The sequence below is a fragment of the Acipenser ruthenus genome, chromosome 46 (assembly GCF_902713425.1).
Source record: "Acipenser ruthenus chromosome 46, fAciRut3.2 maternal haplotype, whole genome shotgun sequence".
Taxonomy (NCBI): Eukaryota; Metazoa; Chordata; class Actinopteri; order Acipenseriformes; family Acipenseridae; genus Acipenser; species Acipenser ruthenus.
Genome location: NC_081234.1, coordinates 5,361,896 through 5,386,699, shown reverse-complemented (window position 1 = coordinate 5,386,699; position 24,804 = coordinate 5,361,896). Strand labels below are relative to the sequence as shown.

Here is a 24,804-nt window from a genome sequence, read left to right as displayed (position 1 = left end):
CTTCTAGATCAGGAGGGGTCCAATATGTGGATCACGGGTGAGAGATTTTTGGGGGATCTTTGAATATTTCAAGCATGAATTTTGAATAGGCCTGACTGCACAGCATCCCTGACTGCTGTAGAATACAGAATACAGATGTATGGCAGTCAGTGAAGTAAGCTTCATCCAGTTGCCCAAGTTTGCTCTCATTTTAGCAACAACCAACCTAAAATCTTGAAATTTGTAGAGCTTGGTTAAACTGTAACCTGCAATCAAAACCAAGCATCTAAATTTTAGATAAATATTTACTGATATGCAAGAAGTACTGAAAGCTCCCAAATTTCCTTTTATGCTTTGGCTCTGTCTCAATTTTTTTTTGTTTTATTATTTGGTTAAAGCCATGATAATGATTAGTCAATAAATGTAACTCTTATTCACTTATGGTGGATATAACTTAGATACACTAAAATATATTAGTTGACGTATTGGCCAATGCTCTAGGCATCAGTTAATACATTTAAAGATAACATTTTCTGAAAAAAATGTTTTTTCTTCATCCCCGGGATAAGGTGATATAATAGAGCAGCCCACACATACTGCACAGCACAGGGCATATGTATATCACACTTGAAAGCTTTCCATATATCTACAGAACCACTTATCCAGGGGTAAAGGACATTCTTTAGTACAAGTAATTGAGAGAATCAGAATGTAGGAACGTATGCAGATAACTAAAAGTCTGCCTTTATGTACTGTAGGTACGTGTACAACACCTATAGGTAACTGATCTGGAGAACTTCTTATCCAATTGATTTGCTTACACCATTTAGCACAAGTTAGTAAGGGCATCAGAATCTGGAAACACATGGAGAAACTGTCCATGTGGCAGGGGATGTGTGTTACTAAAATACTTCTTTATGATATATCTTTAATGTAAAAACAAAATTCTACAAAGTTATATTAAAAATGATCTTTAATAGCCATTATTATTTTTACCATACACTTTGTTTGACTATTTGAATAAATTGCCCTGTCTAAACACTGACACCTTTTAAGAAGCTAAGTTAAATAGACAAATGTTTCATTAAATGCATTTATGTGTTAAGTATTTCCTACTTTACACTCTTAAAACTGGAATTTCTGTTGAAAAGTATGTTGGGAAAATATTCTCAAACAAAGAAATGTGTTTAAGAGACAGAGTAGCTTAACTGAATCACTCTGTCAGATGTCTTGACCTAATTGTATTATAAAGCCTTGATGATATTCAAAGCAGCTCTTACAAGCAGCAAAGAGTTTCACCACATCAGTAAGTTCATTATTGTGTGATTGCTCTGCTGTGAAATTGTGAAATCTGTTTTCTAAAAGCTATTCATATTAGGAACATTAAACTCAAATCCATTTATGTTTTTTATTGTTACTATTAAGTAAATGCTACAATGTGAGTTAAAATACATGTGCTTTGAACCATTTTTCAGATAAATAGTGTATGATTTAAAATAAACCATATTGTATCTAATGGGTATCTATTGGGCACAAAAAAATCATATTGTACATGATAAAAAAAAAAATACAAATACAGTAGAAGCCCAGTCATCTGAAGAGCTTGGGAGACAGTAATTGTTCATATGACTGAAAGTTCGGATGAACACAAGTTTACAGAAAAACAGCAATACATGTACATATATATCAATCAATCAGTCAATCTTTATTTTATATAGCGCCTTCATAGTGGATCACCATCACAAAGCGCTTTACAAACGGCTCGGGACGCATAACTCCAGTCGCGGTCATCTACCGCACGGTAGAGCCTGCATCGACGGGCTCTATCGCTTAAATAATACGAAGACGATGTAATATAAAGCTACTTTCTATTTGTGTATAAGGCACATTGGGCCACTATTTTACATACTATACAGTGCACGCTACATGTATTGTGAGCAATAATTTAATGTGCACGATAATGTCAGAGACTTACCCGTGACCACCATGATATCAGAAGCCCCAGCAGCCTAGGTGTATCTTTTGGTCAGTAGCTTATTGTGAAGGTGGAGGTGGCTTACATTGATCGGAAATGAGTGATCGACAGACCCAGCACTCGGCAGCAGGACAGGCAGAGGCAACGGAAAGTGAAACTGCACTGCTTACCTTTTAATTTTATTCCTTGTGTGATGTAAAAAAAAATAGAAAAAAGCCTTTTTCCTTTCTTCTTTAATGCATATACAATAAAAGTCATGTTGTGCAATGGCATATTTTTCTGTTTGTTCTGTTTACTCGAGAAATATTGACAACTTTTCTTCCTTGTCGGCACTGTCACAGTTTCCATGGATAGGGTTGACAGTGCTATGTGAGTACAATCACATTGGGGAAGCCAGTAACCTGGTAGAAGCCTACTTTCATGTCCTATAAACCTATCCTCTGTGTTGGAAATGTAATATAATTCCCTGTGAGCTTTAGCAGGGCATGTTGTATTATACATATGAGTAGCTACAGCTTTTAATGGCAGGGATCGTGTGAATCTAACTAAACATAGGTGTGCAGTTAAAGCAGTGAAAACTGCTATTTTCATTTAACTCCTTTTTGTTTCAATGGATCTTTCCGTATGCTTTTCTTATCTCTTTCTCTCTCACTCTCTCTTATACTAAACTCAGCTTTCCTCAATTGGCAGGAAGCACTGCTTTTGATAGACGCTGACTCCACCCACTCATCACCCATTGGCCCATCGGTATCCCCTCACATTCACACACAGGCTGCTCAAGGAAAGAGGGAGAGTGACACAACAGCACACATACATCACACCAACACAGCAAATTCCCAACCCAGTCTCCAGTGCATTAAGTCCATAATTTTCAGGCCAGAAAAAGCGCTCCTATCAGTGGTTAAAGCCTGGTCTCCATACACACTGATAAATGATCACTTTAATACATGCGCTAAAATTATCACCCTTAAGTAAATACGGTGTGAATGAAGCTTATCTTATTATTCAGAGTAGGGTGCCTCATTTAAAAACATTATCATGCATTACCATACAAATCACATATTCATTCTGATTATCAAAATTAGTGTGAACCATAATATACCCACTATTTCGCGCGATAATGTATAAAATTGCAATATTAAATACGGAAATCATTAACGTGCACAGTAATTGCAATTATAGCGACCCATAAAGTTTAGCTCCTTTTCGTAAATGAGGCCCAGTAGATCTCAGCAAGTTGTAAACTGTGTAATAAAGTTTAATACGTAAAGGCTGTGGGGCTACACATTTTCTGTGGGTTTGTAGGATCCCACAACTCCACACTAGACCGGTTCTGTACAGAAGGTTCAAAAGACATGTGCACAATGACAGTCAGAAAGCAGACAAAAAAGAAAGATAAATGCTACCCTCTTTTTGATTCCAGCTAACTGTCCATTCTAACCTGAAGTGGCTTCTTTTTTTTTTTTTTCACTCCAACTCTATAAACTGTGGTTGATCCCTGGAGCCAGCATCGCAGCTGTTGTGTGTTCTGATGCGCTAGGGAGGCAATAAGCTGATCCCTGGAGCCAGCATTACACTTCAGCCATCAACACCAGACAGAAGGATATCTACATCATCATATGGAAGGAAGCGCAAATGGATGGAGACACAGATGGATCTCATTAGTTTACTGTAAAGCTACGTCTTAGTTGGTGCTTATCTTGGCGAGAGCCGAGTTCAAATCAGCATGAAGTTTTAACATCTACTCTCGTGTAATGGAAATCATTTATATTACATTCGCATTATTTCACAAAATCCTTTCAATTTCAGTCCCAGTGCCCTTTAAACATTGGCATTGCTAGGCAACTTCATTCTAGAGGAATACAAACTATATAATTCACAGCACAACAGCATAATTATGAAATCTGAAGGAGAAATGATAATGACATCTACTAACTGAAGAGGTCAAGATGAGGTCTGTACAGCAGGACTGTGTTTGTCATCATGTCACGATGAACAGGTGTGTTGGCTGGGTTTATACTTTGTGCTATACAATGCCGTTATTTCAGGTGACATTAATGATACACTAGAGCACATGGAACAGTGCATATATATATATATATATATATATATATATATATATATATATATATATATATATATATTCTTTTCTGCTGCGTTGGAACTTCTAAAGTCTCTAAGTCGCAAGCTTAATAAAAAAATAAAATCGAATTTGAAGAATGTAGTGGAGAAAAACAAGTTATTACATTTTTTTTATTATTTTAAGGATTTATAAGGTATATTGAAAAAACACTGTACTTTTTATTCTGATTGTTTATACTGTTTTTATTTTTTATTTTATTTTCTATTTTGAAAATTGTAGGTTAAACCTGTCATACAGTAAATCTTACCTCATTGAAATTGAACTTAAATGGCAACTGCAGGTCTGAAATATCATATAATAAAACAGCTACTCTGTAAGTACAACTGGGACACCAGAGGGCAGGTGTGGAAAAAGTATTCAAACGTGTTACTTGAAGTACTGTTACTTGTAAAAAAAAATGTAATTAAGTAAAAGTCAAAGTATCCTTCTAGAAAACGACATGAGTGAAAGTACAAAAGCATCATATTTTAAAAGTACTCAAGTATCAGAAGTAAAAAGTAGCCGCCCTTAAATTCTACCCGTGGAAATCTGCTGGTACCCTGAGTTACACACCAAGTATATTTATCAGGGGGCTCTACTATTTTACACACACCTGTACTAATATACATTGAAATCTCAATTCAGGAATTTCAATTTTAGTCACAACCTTTATCCATAAATAAAACACAATTCATGAAACAATTCTAGGATCAAATGTTAAAAATGTGAAATCCTGTTTTGAAACTGCTTGTAGATTCCCGTTACTCTTCTAAACTACTAAATGCATCCTCTGCAGCTAAACAAGCGGGACCACAATCAACACAGATGAGTCAAATTACTCAAAAGCAGTATCTTCTTCTTCGTTGGGGGTTTCGTTGTGTTTGTTGATTGGTTATTTTAAAAATCAAAACGGTCTCTGGTTGGGCATCAACATACTATGTCAGGGATGGCAAACCTTTTTTAGCTGGAGTGCCCAAAGTCAGATTTACATATATATATATATATATATATATATATATATATATATATATATATAATCACTAAGTGCTAAAGATGCCAATGATTAAGGGGATGTAAAACGTTATATGGTAACTTTTTAAAACAACATTTATATTCCTTGTGTTTATAATTAAGTTTTTATTGACCACATACCAACAAAACAAAGTTTTAATATTGCAGTATTGCTACACTACAGTGAAATGCATGAATTACATTTCATCACGGTTGAGAATTTTAATGCTAAACTACATTAAAATAAACAATCACAATCACAATGCAATGCATCGGTAACCCTGCATCGGTAACGCTGGCCATATTGTCAGTTTTTTTGTTTGCAGTTGCACACAAACATTATTGGTGTACCTTAATTTTTTTCAACTGTGATATATTTACTTCCTTAAACATATCTACTGTTTTTACATTTTGTAAAATAACTAGCAGTATCTATTATAGTAGCTATTTTTGGGGGGGGGGGGATAGCTGTGGTTGTCTTCATACAGTGGTGGGAAAAGCAAGTTGTAAAAAATTCTCAAAAAAACAACAACAAATGTCTCAAAATAAATTATGCCTCTGATATGAGAACATTTGTGGATAGGCTATTAGTTTTTTTTCAACATAGTTTGACACCTGCATTTCCCCCATAGTGTCAAGATTACATAAAAAAAAAAAGCATCAAACATCATCTGAGATACAAGTACTGTATGTGACAGTGAATATATTTTCGCTTGGATTATGTCATTCAGGATTTTTTAGGATCCCCGACTCCAACTAAATTGTGTCAGAGTGTGAAGTATGAATAGTACAGGAGATAGCGGTAAGCAAAGTTCTTCCTCCCCAGACCCCGCTGACACATCCATAGCTGACCACAATTACATATAGACAGACTTACTGTTTTTATCTGCTTCCTCCTGGCCCCAGAGTGCAGCACAACAGCATGAAACAGCCACAGCTGAATAGAAACATTCAGATAATAATGGCTACAGTTAGCACTGCTAATTACTCGGGGGCGGGGTCGTCCTTGCAAACCAAACTGACTGGCTTTCTAAAGTGCCAATCAGCTCTGATTGCGGACGGGGCAAAAAAAAAAACAACAACTAGCAAACAGCTGCTGACTGCATGCCACGGGTGCCATAGGTGCGCCATCCCCGTACCATGTCATCAAAGCGAGCAGATACTTGGCGCATGCAGCTCTGCTTTACCCAATCAGAATCCTGGCCAGCGCAAGAGTCAGGGTGCTGAAAGAACAAGTAGCGAGATATTTCTGGGAAATGTAGTGGAGTAAAAAGTACAATATTTTCTAAACAAACGTACTTAAGTAAAAGTACAAGTATCCCAAAAATAAAGTACTTAAGTAAAGTACAGATCCCGAAAACAAATACTTAAGTAGTGTAAAGAAGTATTTCTACTTCATTACTGTCCACCCTTGCCAGAGGGTAACCACTGACCCCCCTGCAACACTCTAACCCTAGGGGTTGTTAGAAATACAGTATTTCTTACTGGTGTATTTTTTACATTGACAGGGGTGCACAGTAAACTAAACAATAAGAGACACCCTACATTCAACATATTAACTTATAAAATGTATATGTTTATTGCTTAATACCTAAAATCATAATCACTATGTAGGTCTCTAGTACAGGGTTACTTTTTAAAAAGTTTAGGTCATTATTGCATGTTATCAGAACTGAGGCACCTATAAACCAAAAATGATTTGGGAGACTCAAGAGATTTTTTTTATTTTCCATATTAAGAGTGTTGCTCTTTGTGCAATCTACCTTGGCATCAGGTTCTTAGAAAGAGTTTCTTCATAACTGCTGATTAATCCATCATTTACAGGGAGTACATGGTCATATAATAGTAAGCAAAATTGTATTATGGATTAGGAAGATTATCAGCTTGAGAGATCTACACCAAATTAGGTTTTATTGATTACTCCATGGCTTTCCATCGCCGCTGTAAAATCACTAATGGAATCTCTTTATTGCCCACCAGGCAGAAGGAGCATATCTACTGATAAAAAAAGCCCTTGGGCAATTCAGTTGGGCAGAAAAAAACAATGTTTATTATTCTAGTGCCTTGATTTACAACCTTTTTTTAAAACTGTACCCCTTGTGTCTGAAGGTTTCAGCTCAAGTACCCCTTTACACAGTTGCAATAAAAGGCAGAATAGTCTGATTAACAAGTTATCATTTGTCACAACAGATTGGGACTGACAAACTGCTGGTTTAGGGCAGAATACCAAACAGTAATTCCTAAAACTTTTAATTACAGGTCTTTGGACGTATTCGCTTTACTTCCCATCTCAGCATAATTATGCATACCATTTAAAATATTTACAATGTTCTGATGTTGCGTCCCTGTGGCACGTGTTTTCTTACGTGATTGGGAAAATCGCTGTCACCTTTCTCCAGTTATCAAAACCTACCGAGATGAAGGCTTGTCTTTTCTTCGTCAAGAATATAAACATACAGGTAATGGACAAAATAATGGAAACACCAATGTAAAGTCACTTAATAGGACGTTGGGCCACTATGGTATCCCGCTCTGTGGAGTTCTCGGCGGACCGAGAACTGGCTGCTCACGCCCCAGGTTGAAATTTGCAGTCAATTGATCTGCAGTTGCTCGCCTGTTTTGCCTTGCACTTTGAATTAATGCACGGATATCACGATCCTGGAGTATGCGCTTCCGTCCTCTGTTGCCCGTTGCTGATGATGTCATTCCCTCGGAGTTCCATGCCGACATCACCTTAGACACCGTTGCTCATGAAACATCAGCAAGTTGAGCTGTCTTGGTCACTGAAACTCCTGCAAAACGCGCCTCACCCCTCTTTCAGTCACTTTTTTAAAACGAGGGAGTACTAGCGATCTAAGTACAAGTCCAATCCCTCCACCTCAAAATAAAAGCAAACCTGTATCAAGGAAATATGACCACAGTTACACTGAGTTTGGCTTCATTGTGTGTGGAACTGAAAATGATCCAGCAACAGTGTGTGTTGTGCCTAGAAATGCTTGCAAAGGAAAACATGGTTTATTGGTTTAAGCTGTGGGAAAACACTCGCTCTGAGGGAATGCACATATACGCCTTTGCCAGTTTTGCCACCCGGGAAAGTCGTTCTATGTTCGACTTCTACCATTCTAACGGAATGCACTGTAATGAAGTGCAAGGCTCCTTAAAATAATTCTCTACTTCACTTTCTACAAATGTGCTGCAAAATCATAGCAGCCTGTTGCCACACTGTGCCCAGACTGTGATCAGAGCTTTACCAGCAGTTTCACAGGAGCAGCATTTAAAAAGGATTGCTTAGATTAATCTCTAGCCTCAGAAATATGAATAGGGATCCAAACATTATTGATAATTAAATGACAAAGCTTTACAAAATCTTTTACAAGAAACAAACATTAATATATTGGCATTCATGTCGGGCAGAATCGATTTCAGGTTTTAATTTCTTAATTACATTTATCAGTCATTAATCCTTTGATAGGGTGTAGGGCAGACAGGATGGCAATGATTCGATGTGAGGAGTCTGCAATTGGTATACTCTAAGTCAAGTAGTTCCTTTGGCTAGTTCCTTCTTCAGTGAACTGAAGAAGACACTAGTTGAAACGTGTGTCTACTTGACTTTTCTTATAGTTTACCTTAGAATTCAGCATTTTGAAGTTGTAGATAAGTTGTCCTAGAATTCTTTAGAAGGTCCCCTAACAGTTCCTGGTATTCAGAGTACAGTATGCGTCATCACATGCACCAATATTGTCTTTGCTTTTCGACGAAGAGTAATAATACGTTGGTCTGTTTTCAAAATTAAAGAACTAATACCTCAAAAGAACAAAGAAAATAAAAATAGCACTTGCTGATCTGCTGCCTGTCTGTTTACATGAGTGCTGGCGGGAAAATGATCATTTCTGAAAGAAGCACTGTCATTGTACTGCATAGACCAAGGCTTCTGTTCCCAAGCAATTTGCTTAAATTTATTGCCTTTTGGATTAAAAGCATGGGATATCTTGCCAAGCTGAACAACAATCGAACAGCCTGCTGTGAGAAACTGCTTTGTATCCCAGCCAAGTTACAGAACAAGGCTAGTGGAGGTGCACATCAGCGCTCAGGCTATGTTTGTGTCCAACCCAATTGCATGGGGAAGAAAGACGGTTTCTAGCTATTGTAACAACAGGCAATCTTCCTTCTTTGCCTTCTGCCCTAGAACAGGTGATGCAACACCAACATATGCAGCAGGTTCCTTTCTTGTCCATGAAATGGATTACAGTGTTAGCTGCCACACTTGCCAAAATTGATTAAAAAAGCAGTTGAGTTTATTTGTTGTTTTTTCTTAAACTGCATTTGGAAAATGGAAGCTGACAGGTTGAATGCAAATTAATAAGAAAGTTTACAAACGAGAGGAGGCCATTCAGCCCATCTTGCTCGTTTGGTTGTTAGTAGCTTATTGATCCCAGAATTTCATCAAGCAGCTTCTTGAAGGATCCCAGGGTGTCAGCTTCAACAACATTACTGGGGAGTTGGTTCCAGACCCTCACAATTCTCTGTGTAAAAAAGTGCCTCCTATTTTCTGTTCTGAATGCCCCTTTATCTAATCTCCATTTGTGACCCCTGGTCCTTGTTTCTTTTTTTCAGGTCAAAAAAGTCCCCTGGGTCAACATTGTGTATACCTTTTAGGATTTTGAATGTTTGAATCAGATCGCCACGTAGTCTTCTTTGTTCAAGACTGAATAGATTCAATTCTTTTAGCCTGTCTGCATATGACATGCCTTTTAAACCCCGGGATAATTCTGGTTGCTCTTCTTTGCACTCTTTCTAGAGCAGCAATATCCTTTTTGTAACGAGGTGACCAGAACTGAACACAATATTCTAGGTGAGGTCTTACTAATGCATTGTAAAGTTTTAACATTACTTCTCACTAGATGATAAATTAATCAATTTTAAAATAGAGATCCGACCCTGACCAAACGACAGATTAGCATTCATCCAACACTTCATAGTTAATGTATGGAGACAGACAAGGGTCAGAAAATACCACAAACTGTACTGGAACAATGGCAAGACCTTTTAAGTTTTCTACATAAAAGCCCTGAACATAGGTGATACAGTGGACCTGATCCCACAAGAGTTAAAGTGTCCGCTCTGAAAGGTCAGTGTGCAGGCCTGTTCAGAAAGGTCAATATCTGGCTTTTAGAGAGGCCTATCTGTCCATGAACAAAGAATCGACTTTATCAGGGGGACAAATAAGTGTGACATTCCTTTGGAAGCATCCCCTTGTTGCTTATTGACCCAGAACACTTGGATAAAAATATTAAAACAGCTGTGTAAAATGTAACAAAGTTAGGCTTGCCAGCACACAGGCACACACTGCCTCATTAGGAATACTGCAATGAGACCTTTAAATGGGTTACCACTGGAAACAAGAAACAGCTTGCCAAGTACCTACATTAACAACATAACATGGTGTATTGTGTATTCTTTCTTCTTCATTTTATCGTAAATTGAAAAATATCTTCCATTGCCTGCGTCTCTCTGCATCACTCAAAATCCTATAAAGATTTTTAAAGGGACTACACTTATTTTTGTCTAGGTTGCACACTGTTTTAACCTCTATTTAACAATATTTTTATGAGAGACAGGTAAAGGACGAGATCCCTTGTCAAAGGCCTAAAAACGTAATTATCAAGCTCTGTTTCAATTTGTCACATTTCAGTTCTCCATTAAAAAAACAGGAGTCATGAAATACTGGGGTAAACGTTTTAAAATGTGGCACATGCAGACTATTTCAGTGTATTATTATATGAAAAGTCTGTCACCAGACAGTACAACATAAGAATAAAGGTAACCACCACATTGACCTCTTTGTAAAATGCCTTTAAAGAAATTCACAATGTGCATTGCTGTCCGTTATACAAAATTCCCCATTAGAAAAAGGAGAGAAGCAACACTCAGTAACACCCTTGATAGATGTACATCTGTCACATATTATTATTATTATTATTTATTTCTTAGCAGACGCCCTTATCCAGGGCGACTTACAGCGCTGCTCAAAACATCTGGCTTCAAAGCATCCTACATTAAAGCATTCTTGTCTTTATGTGATCATGTTGTTTTGTACCATTAACACACGTTTTTACATTACATTAACATCAGCTACTGTCATATAAAATAGCAGGGGATCTATTTTAATGGGAAACTAATGGCAATCATATTTCACATTGCTCTATCTGCACACAAGAGAGTGGAACTATTCTTTTACACAAGACATATAATCCAAAATGCATTTTTAAATTGCTAAATAAAATGTTTTCTTTTCAATATATATATACACTGAGTGTACAAAACATTAGGAACACCTTCCTAATATTGAGTTGCACTCCCTTTTGCCCTCAGAACAGTCTCAATTCGTTGGGGCATGGATTCTACAAGGTGTTGAAAGCGTTCCACAGGTATGCTGGCCCATGTTGACACCAATGCTTCCCACAGTTGTGTCAAGTTGGCTGGTAGTGGATCTCTACTCCGAATAGCTCGTTCCATCCCATCCCACAGATGCTCAATTGGATTGAGATCTAGTGACTGGGCAGGCCACTGCAGTAAGCTAAATTCACTGTCATGTTCGTGGAACCATTCCTGGACAATCCTAGCCTTGTGGCATGGGGCATTATCCTGCTTAAAAAATCCATTAGCAGATGGATACACTGCTGCCATGAAGGGATGCTCCTGATCGGCAATGATGTTCAGATATCCTGTGGCATTCAAACGTTGCTCCACTTTTATCAAGGGGGCCAATGTGTGCCATGAAAACACACACCACACCATCACACCACCACCACCAGCCTGCAATGTTGACACGCGGCATGATGGATGCATGTACTCATGTGGTTTTCTCCATACCCTAGTCCTCCCATCAGCGTGAAACAGCAGGAACCAGGATTCATCAGACCAGGCAATGTTTTTCCAGTCCTCCAGTGTCCAGTGTTTTCATTCCTTAGCCCACTGCAATCGCAGTTTCTTGTGTTTTGCTGAAAGAAGTGGAACTCTGTTAGGTCGTCGGCTGCCATACCCCATTCATGTCAAGGTACGACGAGTTGTGCATTGTTTTATGGGTCTTTCGGCACCAATGTTGTCTGTTGCTCTGCACAATTCGTGTCAGCCTCCTTTGGCCTCTTTCACCAATGAGCCGTTTTCGACCACTGGCCTGCCGTTGGCTGGATGTCCTTTGGGTGGTGGACCATCCTTGATACACACGGGAAACTGTTGAGCATGAAAAACCCAGCAGCGTTGCAGTTCTTGACACACTCAAACCGGCACGCCTGGCACCTACTACCATACCCCGTTCAAAGGCACTTAAATCTTTTGTCTTGCCCATTTACCCTCTAAATGGCACACATACACAATCCATGTCTCAACTGTGTCAAGGCTTAAAAATCCTTCTTTAACCTGTCTCCTCTTCATCTACACTGATTGAGATGGATTTAACAGGTTACATCAATAAGGGATCATAGCTTTCACCTGGATTCACCTCGTCAGTCTATTTCATGGAAAGAGCAGGTGTTCCTAATATTTTGTACACTCAGTGTATATATATAGTGTGTGTAGCACAGCCTCATCTACAGAAAGCACAAGCAAAGACGATGGGAACATAAAGTACACATTTTAACCATCTTTACCTGTTTATGAAATCATCCGGAATGGGTTGTATTGTATTTCGAATATTAGTGTGGGGACACACTTCGCTTTTTTATATTTTAATATTCTTCCAAAAAGCCTTTAATTTTGAATTCTCTGAAAAACGTACCCTTTGTACTGTTTTACAGTCTCTCTGGTACCCGGTACACCATCAAATGACCAATCAGACAAAGAAGAAAAACCTCTGTATAGGAGAATGTTTTATTTATTTGACTTCAATTATGGATTGTTTTCCTCTGCATAACATCCTTCTGATATAGTCAGACATTTTATAATATGATTGAATATGGGGGTTTAACACATGTTATGCAGTGTTTTTGTTGTAATATTCAAATATTTGTTCCTGCACCACTATAAATATTGGCCAATCTTTTATGTTGAAACTGCTGAACTTTTATAAAAATCTGCAGCACAGGAAGTTCTGGGCAGCAGTGTGGAGGAGTGTGGAAGATTAATATTGAAATAATCTACTCTTTAAAAAATATCCACCAATGCTGTTATTTAATCTTCCATTTTTTATGTAGTTTGCAGCCAGTGCTCTTTTTTATTCTTTACTGACATTTCCAGTTATCTTTTTATATGTGCATTTATCCAGAAGAAACCTCTGCAACTCTTCCAATGCAATCCCTGCAGGTGTGACACTTGTCCTGCCTGGTTCTCCTCCAGGGGCCTCCAGAATGCCTCTATTCCTGTCAAGACTGTTCCAGTCACTTTTTGCCATGCTTGTTAAGCCTTCTCGTTCAAACGGAAGTCAAGGCCCGGTTTCCCCAAAAAACTGTACTGTCAAGAAATGTATGAATTATTGAAAGAAGCTAGACTGACAGCAACGGCTTTGATGCCAAGATGTGACTTAATGTAGTTTGCAAGTCTTCACCTCAAACTATTTTACCTTAGGGGAACTTATTATTATAATTAATTTCATAGCGGACGCCCTTATCCAGGGCAACTTACAATTGTTACAAGATATCACATTATTTTTACATACAATGACCCATTTATACAGTTGGGTTTTTACTGGAGCAATCTAGGTAAAGTACCTTGCTCAAGGGTACAGCAGCACTGTCCACCACCTGGGATTGAACCCACGGGATTGAACCCCTTTGGAAATAAGTTGTGCCATAAGGAGGGACACAGGCATTTTTTTTTAGATAAATATGTAATTGAATAATTACATTAATATGCAAGGGTCGAATTTGAAAGTTGATAGATCTGTTTTCGATCCAGCTTATTCACTTTCCTGTTGTTTACCTGGATATATCTGCCTGTTTCAAAAGAAAGAACCGATTCGGTTCCAAACAAACTCATTTACTCCAAATGGTGAGTGACTAATTACTGTATTTTGTGCGCTTCTCAAAAATACACAGAAAACTAAGAAATCTACTTCTAACTATAAAACCAAGCACAGACAGAGACAGCTGAGCATTGTCTGGCATTTCTTTCCCAGCAAGGGTCTGTTGTGTGAAGGAGAGATGTCTTTGAGATTCATTTTCCATGGGCTTGAGATACAAGCCTGTTTGTCACTGCCAGCTTGGCCCCTTGTTTGCAATTCGCTGTGGAAGTCTCTGTCAATGGTCTTGGCAAGGCAGCTGGAAAAAAAACTAAACTGGGGGTTTAGTTTAATAGGGACTGTCTGTGCTTCTCCTGTTTAAAACAAATAAAGCTGACAAATGATGAACTAGCAAAGCGGCACTCTGTCTCCTTTAGAACAAACCATGCAATTATTCACTGCCTGCCAGCTCGAGTTATACTGAGCTGAATCCCTCATCAGCATATCACGATTGTAGTCCTAGTTTTAATTTCTCAGGTTTCTCACCTGGAAACAGCAGGAAGTTTCTTTAAAAAAAAGTTCTCAGTTTGTTTGCCTTTCATTTAGTATGTTACTGTTAGCAGTGTCTTCAGTTTCAAAGTATTTAATTGGCTGCCATGAATAGCAGTCAACAGGGGAAGCAGTTGGTTCCTGCTCCCCCTACGCAACCAACCGGTCTGGCTTCTGCAAGCAGTCATCTGATCCCCTCAGCTGACCTTTCCTATCTGCCTGTACCTCCATTCAGCACGCTGATTGTCAATGAAATCCATCCCTTTCCAGTCTCCTCGCTTCAGCTCAAGACTACATGGTTACTGCCATCGCTCCATCCACTCTCTTGAATTTTTTGGAATAACTTTGGATGCTCTCCACTCCGAAGCATGCCTCCTCCCTGATGAACTAGAATGCATTCACTCCCTCATTCAATCCTTCTGGACCAGCCGCATCCATCGGCTTATCTGGATTTCTGTTACCAATAATTTCATCTTGCAAGCCTATCACCTTCCAGGTATAACTAACTCTGCCAATGCTCTTTCTCAGCTCATTTTTTCCCCCTGACTGTTCTCTATTCAGTAATCTGATACTCAACTAAATTCTTCCCTTCACAATCTGCTTGTTTCGCACAGGACTATATGCCCTCTGCTCTCGCTTTATCCACCTGCTCCTCTTACTCAACTGGCTGGTCCTCCTTCACTACCTCCTGCAAGCAAAATCAGGTATCCCCTTCTTCCTTCAACTGGGAAGTCATTCTATCGTTCCTCATTCACTGATTCACTCAAAAGACAAGCTGTACCTCTCCCTAGGAACATCCAAATCTCCCCCTCCCCCCCATTCCTTTGTATTGGCGCAGCAACCTCAGCAGCTAAAGTAAACATTAACCAGTACCTTATCAGATATCAGATACTCTTTTATATCTATTCCGTCAAACAGAATATTGCTAGCATGCCCGGAGTAAGGGCCATCTCGCCACCGGGACCAGAGGTTTTCTACCACAAGGGGTTTTTTTTTTCTCTTTCCGCTGAGAGACGAAATTAGTCCTTCATTATAATTTTTTTTTTAAAATCATCCAGCATTGATTGTCACTAATTAAAATGTTTCGTTACTAACTCTCTTTTTTTTTTTGCATTGGTGGCGCAAATGCGGGGAGCCGGGGGTCCTCTTTTGGGGGCAAGTGACATTCACTTCCCAACCTTAGGCCCAGCCGAGCTAGCCTCGACCTCCGAGAGGAAAGCTCTCTGAGAGCCAGAGCGGACCCACCGCCAATTCTATTTGAACAATCTCTCATCATTCCAGGTTCCAGCATACATACCCCCAGCCTGGAGGCCGATCGGTTCGGTCTCACAGAGAGGGCAACCCTGCACTCTTTCTCAAATCTCCGTTTTATATCATTGTTAACCTTGGGGGAAGCATTGATGCTCCCAGCCTTGGAGGCCAATCGTTTCGGTCTCACCTCCAAGAAGGCGGGTCTCCTTGAGCGAGGGGGAAACCCTGTATTCTTTACTAACAATTTGCTTTCATCTATGCCAGTGTTCCTCTCTGGCCCCTTCTTTGCAAGCACATAATTCCTATTTCATGTCCCAGAGCTTACTCCTCACAGTCCTTGCTTCTGTCCCATGAATTAGCTACAACCACTTGAATAGTTACAGTATAACACAGAAACATAAGTGAGGTCCCTCTGCAGCGAAGGAACACCTTTTATTAAAATTGTGTAGCAATGCTCTTGGTAAGAGTCACCTTGGATTTGCTAACTTGTTTACATCAGCAAGGTGTCATGTAAAGCAGCTAGTTTGTTTCTGAACTCGTTTTTAAGACACAACCTTTATTCCTCTCAGCTGAAGCCAAAATATTTGAGCTGAAGTCAGCTACAATAATCTTATCACCTGTTCATGCATTCAACCTTCATAGAAAGTTACAAAACCTGGCACAATGGTAAACGCGCAGGAAAGTAGGAAAGCATGGCAAAGCATGGCAATTATAATAGGGATGATATACTATCGAAGAACTATAGCACTGGAGTACTGTGATGAATCTCCTCCTAGCAGCTAATGAGTTAATATCAGTTGAAGACATGTACTTACCTCTCGACTACAGAGCTTGCTCTTTAGTTTATTGGTAAGATGTTTGTCTTTGAAGCTTATGGTTTACAGTTCGTGTCCAGTCCTTGCCTATCTATTCAATTCAATAGAATGAGATTCCAATTCATTACAGTACCAGCAATGGCAACATAACATATGTTGCACCCTGGTTCTAATGTGATTCCATGGTACTGCAATGCATGACTATCTACTCATTCATTGTGATACCAGCGGTATGTCAAGCATGAACATTTTACCACTGGTGTATTTACCAATGGTTCATTTGTAGCTGTGCTTGCCCTCCTATGGTAACAAATCCTTGAATCATTGTATACAATATTTTGTGGAAAGAAAGGCTGAGAACAGGATAGATTTCAGTATTTTATTTGTAAGACATTGATATTTTTATTTGTGTTATTGTCAAGTAACTTTTACAAAGAGATTTCCACACGAGAAAATAAGAAACTCACCTTTTTCTATTTATCTCGCTCTATAAATCAGCTCAAGGCAAAAACTGAAAATAAAGTTGGTTTCTCTGTGTTTTTGGAATCATCTCAATAAACATGGATTATAAACAGATCTGCCAGGCAGGAACAGCAATAAAAGCCCACCCTGTGGAAATGGAAGTTGTTTGCACTGTTGTAAGAAGATATTGCGAGTGCAGCTCTGTCTTAGAGATACAAGCTGTTGGAAGCTTACAGCATTGAAACGCAGCTTGTTTTCATGCATTGCAACACATGTTGCTTTTGGAATAAACCCTAATCCAAACCCACTTGTCCGCATCTAGTGGGTTTACACAGCTGCAGATGCCCATCTTCTTTTGAGCAGCCACACAATAATCGCCGAAGGAGATATATATAGTGTGGAAGATCTTCCAAGCAATGGATATGCGATGGCGCGCAGTCCACCTCCAGAACCATCATTTAGTCTCACTTCAAAGAGGAGGAAAATTGTCATGGTAATAGAAGACATACCATGAATGCAGAGTACTGAAATTATCCCACAAAGGAGGATTGTTGAATAAACCATCTCAGGCGCGTCAGGTCCAGTTTATTTTCACACGCGCTGTTTATTTTACACACACTGTTTAAAAGTTCACTGTAAAACAGGTTTAAAAGGCACTGCATATCAACAGGACACTCAGTACTGCATCACCAGCCCCGCCCCACTCCTTGTTCGCTGTATTTTTAACATACCTCTTCATAGTCGTGCATACCGATAAATCATCTCCTGATCACTTGTTTTATCACCAAACTCCTCAATAATGCGATCCAAGTCATTATTTTATTACTATAACATCTCAAAAAAGCTCACTGATATTCTTTGAGCACTGGATGCAGAAGCAGCTGTCTTGTTTGTTTCTGTCTGTGTTATCTCTGTGGTGCAGGGTCTATGTGTATTGCTCAGATCCGCTCCTTATTTCCGTCTTTTCTCGGCTCCTATCGGTCTCACTCGGCCATTGAAAAGTTTTCTCGGCTGTTTCTGGAGAAAAAGATCTGCGCTTGACGTCTTTTTGATGATGTCGGACAGGGTCCGACATTGGACCGGAAAGGGAAAATTGTAATGTTGGACCTGGTCCGACATAGGACCGCAAAGTTAAACAATTGAAGTCAGAGATCACTTTCTTTAGATCAAGCTCCACATCTGCTTAGCAACAATATGTGATTTGGAACATTGAGGTTTGCCTGATGATTCTGTTGTTTGATTTGAGAATGTAAGATAGATTCCAAACTGAAATCTGGTAAGAACAATAATCACTCAGGACAATGAAGACGTTATTTCCTGCTAGATACAGTATCTCAACGCTTGGTGTGTAATAAGATATATAGTCAAGTGTAATAAAGTATATACTTATGAACAATTCAGAAAGTACCATTGGGATACCATTTCAACACCATTAAGAAATTCTAGAAGAATATAAGGAGACCACAGAAAATCATTAACAAAGATGTCTTGGTTGAAAGCAGCTAAATGTGATAACAGTGCTCTAGTAGCTATTCTACTGTCTGTGAATTCCATTGAGGAAAGATTCTAAAATCCAATATCACCAAACACTGATAGCAGTTATAATATAAATGCAGCTGTGAGCCATGTCACATAGGAAAGAACACAAGCCTAATCACTTAATGAGAGTTGCTCCAGCAACAATATCCATGCCTTCTGCTAGATTAATGTGCATCATATTAATCAAACTTCAGGTCTTGAGTCTTGACAGGCAAGTCAATCATATCTCAAGTAAAACTTTATCCAGCGTGAGGATTTTTTATGAGGATGTATTTGAGTTTCATTGAAAGAGCTCAAGACTAAAATCCCAATATGTTACACTATCTAAGCGGTTTGAGTAGTCCTATTTTAAAAATGCAGAGTGCATTGTAATTGCGTTGCTACAGTTAGTGTCATAGCTGCTTCTATTAAGTCACTTTAACATAGAAAGGGTTTGTATCATTTCAGAAAACCTGAGCTAGAAATAAACACAGCTTCTATTTAATTTAAGGCACTTTTAAGACTTGTGTTAGAGTCATTACTTATCATAAATGTTTGGAGCTGTACAATACCTATCCCCAAAATATTGCTTTCAACATTAACAAAATATACTACTCACACAACTTTGGGATAGAACCGAACAGATTAAGTCATGGATACATGTTCAGTCCCAGCCACCTTGCTAAGAACTCATGTTCTTGTTGCAGGTCTGAAGATCCGGGAGGTGCTGATCAACGTGTCTCGGCAGCAGGTAGAGGATTTCCACGGTCCTGAGGATTATTGGTGCTTGTGCGTGGCCTGGAGCCACCTGGGCACCTCCAAGAGCCGCAAAGCCTCTGTACGCATCGCCTGTGAGTATCCGCCAATGTTTCCCAGAGGCATTCGTGACCCACAGCAATGTTGGGGAAAGATTCTATTTGTCCTGCACCCAGTCCTGGGTTTTATCATTTTCATGTTGAGAAGTATTGCTAAAATGGTAATGGCTATGCTAATCCTTTCCATTGTTAACTGGTATCTTTTACTGAATCATCTAAATAATCAATTGAAACCTTCCAGATTCTTTTTACTTATGAGGACAGGGTAACATAATTCAAAAAAAGTAAATTGGAAAAGAAAGCAAAACATTGGAAATGTAAATCTGTAAATTAGAAATATAACAAACTACCAGTTTCTAATCAGAATAAAACCCTGATAATCAGGTGTTACCTTGGTAGTTGACCTTTTGTGTATAATAGAGCCCTCGACTTCCTGACGCGATTCACTACCAGACGCTAATGTTTTTTTTTTTCTTTTAACCAGGGTACTTTTGCCTGATTATTAGTGACAGGAAGCAATGAAAAATATTATTAAAGTGGCGAGGGTGTGTAGCGAGTGACTGCCATATTGAGTTTCAATAAAATAAATTCTATGCCTTGCCTTGCAGACCTGCGGAAGAACTTTGAGCAAGACCCTCAAGGCAGTGAAGTGCCTATTGAAGGGATGATTGTGTTGCACTGTCGCCCCCCAGAGGGAGTGCCTGTGGCTGAGGTAAGTACCTCTAGGAGGCGCTGCTGAGTTGGAAAAATACAGCTGTCAAGCTACACTGGTGTATTTTAAGGAAAGTGTTGGTATATAAAGTTTACCATAGTAAAAGCATAACAAAGTGTAACAAAAGGATAGTGAAATCATGTTAAAATCATAGGTAAAACATTTGTTAGAACAGACCTTAAAGTTTTATGAATAAGGCTCTATGTAATTTACACACTGTCTTAATACCACCATACTAAAATGTATAAAACAGATTTTTTTTTGTAAACCTCATTTCACTGTATGTTTATTGTATAATATAATGCTAGTAAGAGTTCTATATATCACACCTGGGGGAAACCCACAGCTGGATTAATACAGAGTTAAAGAGTGGCACTATTTAGATCTGCCAGTGTTTAGATTATTAAAATGGACCCATTGCACAGCATTGGTATCACATGTTAGGCCTGTGTTTTTCATAAGCAGCACAAAAGAAAAAGAAAAAAAGACCTGTTGATATACTATTATGTGTGTATAATTCTATAAAGTTGTTTAAGTGATAGTGCTCTACCATGTGGTAGCTGACCGCTACTGGAGTTATGCATCTCAAACCGAAGGCAAAGGCCTTAATGAGTCAAGGTCAACTGCCACACGGTACAGCCTTCATCCAGAGGGCATTATCGCTATTAGAAAATTATTTTCTTATCACTTTCTTTAAAACAACACTTTAAAATGTAAATTTACCTTGAACTGTAATGATTTCAGGTATTCTTGAGAAAGGTTTTAAGAAAATAGTCTAGAAAGTTTTCATAAAGGATCACATACATAATGAGAGAAAAAACTAATAACTTTAGCAAACAAAAAAACCTTTACTTGTCAGAGCTGCTTATAGCTTATCTGGACAGTGTCAGATATCTGAATGGAGCAATATTACTGAACTGTCCATGTCTCGGTTTGTTGTTATTGAAAGATGCTGCGCTCCAGTCAAGTGTGACAGGCTGTGATTGGCTGATCAGCAGTGGTGGGTAGAGGACGGTCTGGTTGCTTTTGTTGGTGAAAAGTATTGATTGGCTGGTTTTGGTGGATAATAAAATTAATTTGGATCAATTGTGTCTTTGTTTAGTATTTGCTGTCCAATACATGTGAACTGAAATTGTATTAAGGCAAGTCAAAAGGAAAAAGCCAGTGGTTGCGTGGATTGATTTTAAATTTGATTCACAGTTGATGCTGTGATGTAGCAGCGAACATCTACTGTCTGAAAGAAGCCTGCTAGATCTGGAAGCTGGCTGGCTGATGGTACTGAATCCTTTTCTAATTCTGCTTAGATCATATCATCATTGCCATGACTATTTCAGCAGACATCGGGCTGCAGGCTGCTTCTAAAAAGGTGGAGGTGGAGAGGAATATTAGTGTTGCACTGTGCACAGAAGCTTAGAGGTAACACAGTTGTGCACTGAAGCCTGTGCAATGCTGATTGCCACCTTAGACAGTCAGCATTGTTGAGTCTTTTCAGAAGGAGTTATACAAAAAATGGTAAGCATGACAAGAAATGAAATTAGAAAACTATAGATGATATCACAAAAAAAAATGACATTGAACTGCAGTCTTCAACGTCCACTCAACCAAAAGTAGAACCCACTCGATTCAGTGAATGAGGAAAATCAAAAAGCTACAGACTATTCTTTACAAGTAAGCATGTATAGGAACATGAGCACAGAAAGACGACATTAATAATGTGGAAACAACTCGTAGCTGCAGAAGCTGAACTTTACTAGACAAGCTTGACATTAAGTATTAAAAGAAAAGCTGGAAGCAAGATAGCAAGGATGCAAGCTTCAGGATTCAGTAAAACAAGCTGAAGTACAGATATTTATTTCAGCAGGTCTATTCTGTGTGCACGGTTTTCTATTGGAATATAATCGTGTATATTTGTTCTGTCTGCAAGTCGAGTTAGTTTAAATAAAGTGTTATGGCTATGACAAGTCATCATGTTTTTGCCAAAGCAATTACAAGTAACATGGGCATTTATCCATTGCAAAGTATGTTGTTGTTTCATAAAGCAAACAGTCTGCAATTCTGTCTCCAAGGCAATGGCAGGTAGCAATATATTCACCAGCAAGTCGTGATTCACTTTTAATGCTTTTGTTTAAAATCAATAACCCTTTTAAAAATCATTAGCTCTGGAGCAACAACAAAATAAAACAGCATTATAAATGCCAGTGGATCTGGATTTGTGATGCATGAAATGACAAAAAAAACAAACATCCCCCAACCTGTAACTGGGACTGCCAAATATCTGCAGCATTAAAATAGTAGCATTTTTACTAAAATCTTATGTGTAACAGGGTGCAGGGTGGTGTCCTTGCACACTGCTGGGCTCATCTGCATTCGTGGTTATAGAGCTTTTAACCTCATCTCATATTACCAACACGAGCAATGACATGCCTCGCATTTTTCAATTTTCGGATTCATATTCAATTACAAAAGGAGAACCCTGGCATGAACTTAAAGAGTTACCAGCCTTACAGAAGCATCTTCCTCTGGGATATCATTACAGTTAGGCTTGCTCCTTTTCAATGTTTCTTTTTCAGAGGGGAACATGGGGTTAGTTTCTCTGTATACAGATCAAACCATTTGTTTTCTCCTTCAGAATGAATGGAAGATACAGATTTGTGCAATTTGAGGTGTCACTGCGCTGTGTTTGTTTTTGTGTGTCAGCTCTAAATAAATTACCCCTGTCTGCTGGGCAGGCCTCCCTCCTGCTTTGATGAGCGGTAGCTGGCCTGGGCTGCACACAAAACCAGAGGGCAATCTGATTCTGGGAGTGAGTTATTGTTGGAAATGCAGCTCAGGGTAATTATAAAATATTGTGTCTAACAAAAGAGAAAATATGCTTATGAGTCCAGCATGTGTAGAGCTCCTTGATTTAGTGATCTAGCGCCTATCGTGGATTCATTTAGATGATGGGCTGGATCCTAGCACCCTGTGCATTGATGACAAACACTGGCGATGAAGAATAATCCCTATAATTGTGTTGATGAAATAACACTGGGATCGGAAAACACATAAGTGAACAAGATTAATTCGTCCATGTATTTGAGCTAAGGATCAGGCCTGCTGACTCACTTTTTATTTTGTCTGCTTGTTCGTTTGTTCTCATTTGTAACCTCTGTGATTGAACAAACGCGTTTTGTTTGATTTGGGAGCAGCTGCAGTTTGGCACTAGTAAATAAATAGATGGTTTAGAAAAGAACTGTGAAACATTTGCCATCTGTAGTGTGGTTTATATAACATCTCTGATATTTTCTGGTTAATCAAAGTTGCAGCTTCCTGTTGTGAGTCGAAGATCTGACAAACTTATAATAGAGGGCTAATAGTAAGAGCTTGTTTGGTAAGGGCTTCTGTACTGAAGACAACACAACTATATTCCAAAAGAAGCTAAGACTCATCTTACCTGAGGGAGAGAAATTGTCACCTATCCTAAAGTATGGTAATAATAATCTGAAAAAGTAATATAATATTGATTACTGATTACTGGCTCCAAAAAGTAATCTGATTACTGATTTACTTTCTTATAGAAATACTATATTACTTATAACTTGCCAACTGTTGATTGCACAATTTCCCGGTCAAGCAATGACAAGTAATCTGTTACTTTTGGCCCTGAAAAGTAATCTGATTACTTCTTAATATTACATTTTAAAAAAGTAATACCACACTGTAATAAGTTACTCAAAAAAGCAATCTGATTACAAGTAATGCATTACTGTAACTTGGGTCTTTAACAACCATGCCTCTGCTTCCAAAATAATTGAAACACCTTGCAACTCAGTTCCATAGCTGAGAGGGACTTCATGATTTATATTATAAGAAAATCTGTTTATTACCTTGGCTCAAATACATATGCAGATAGAACATCTAAGAGTTTAAGTACAATGTGGTATTAAAAACAGCAGTAGCAAAGATTAACAAAGTGAGAACTTATTTTTTAATAGGAAGGGAGACAGGACGATCTCTAGACAGGGAGGAGATGAATAAGGCTGTGATGCCAATGACCGTGATTGCATCTAAGCAGAATATAATGAAATCAGTAGACCCCATTTGTGAGAACTGTTGATTGCTCGCAGTAATTGGAACAAATGCACCAATTAAGGAAATCCATTCCCAGGCGCCCAGCACATATTTGCTGGGATAATTTATATCTGTCCTTCTATTTCCACCATGGAGCTTTTCATCATTAGGCTTCGGCGGTGCTTGATGCCTACATTGTGATGCAAAGCAGGTTTAACTTGCAAACAGTTGGGCTAATTGTGCCACCACTACACAGGCTGATAATAGGTTTGAATCTGGCCTCCCAGCAATGTAATCATGTCAGGTCTTGTGCCATTTAACCTCCTCGGTGCCACCACTGCGTACAGATTTGAATGTGATAAATAAGCAGTTGAAGAAATGAATTTAATGCATGGAAAAAAGACCAAATGGGACTGAAGGGGATTTTACACTAACCATATTCCATAACACTGTTGATATGGTGTATGGTGCATTCAACAAGTCTGCAAGGAGAGATGCGTGACAATTTCTCAATGATTATTGTCTCCTTCAGTGAAATTAGGGGTTTGAAATCAAAGTAATGTATGTGTTGCCATTGCAATGGTCAGCTCCTCACCCTCTATCACTGAAC

General features: G+C 38.7%; 1 protein-coding gene across 1 annotated transcript in view; it reads left to right on the top strand.

Moving 5' to 3' along the window:
* LOC117397927 (netrin receptor UNC5D-like) overlaps positions 1-24,804 on the top strand; it is a 311,830-nt gene that overhangs the window by 202,401 nt on the left and 84,625 nt on the right. Inside the window, exons 3-4 of the mRNA XM_059013539.1 lie at positions 19,325-19,468; positions 20,041-20,144. Coding sequence (XP_058869522.1) covers positions 19,325-19,468; positions 20,041-20,144 — 248 coding nt within the window. The remainder of the gene's footprint in view (positions 1-19,324; positions 19,469-20,040; positions 20,145-24,804) is intronic.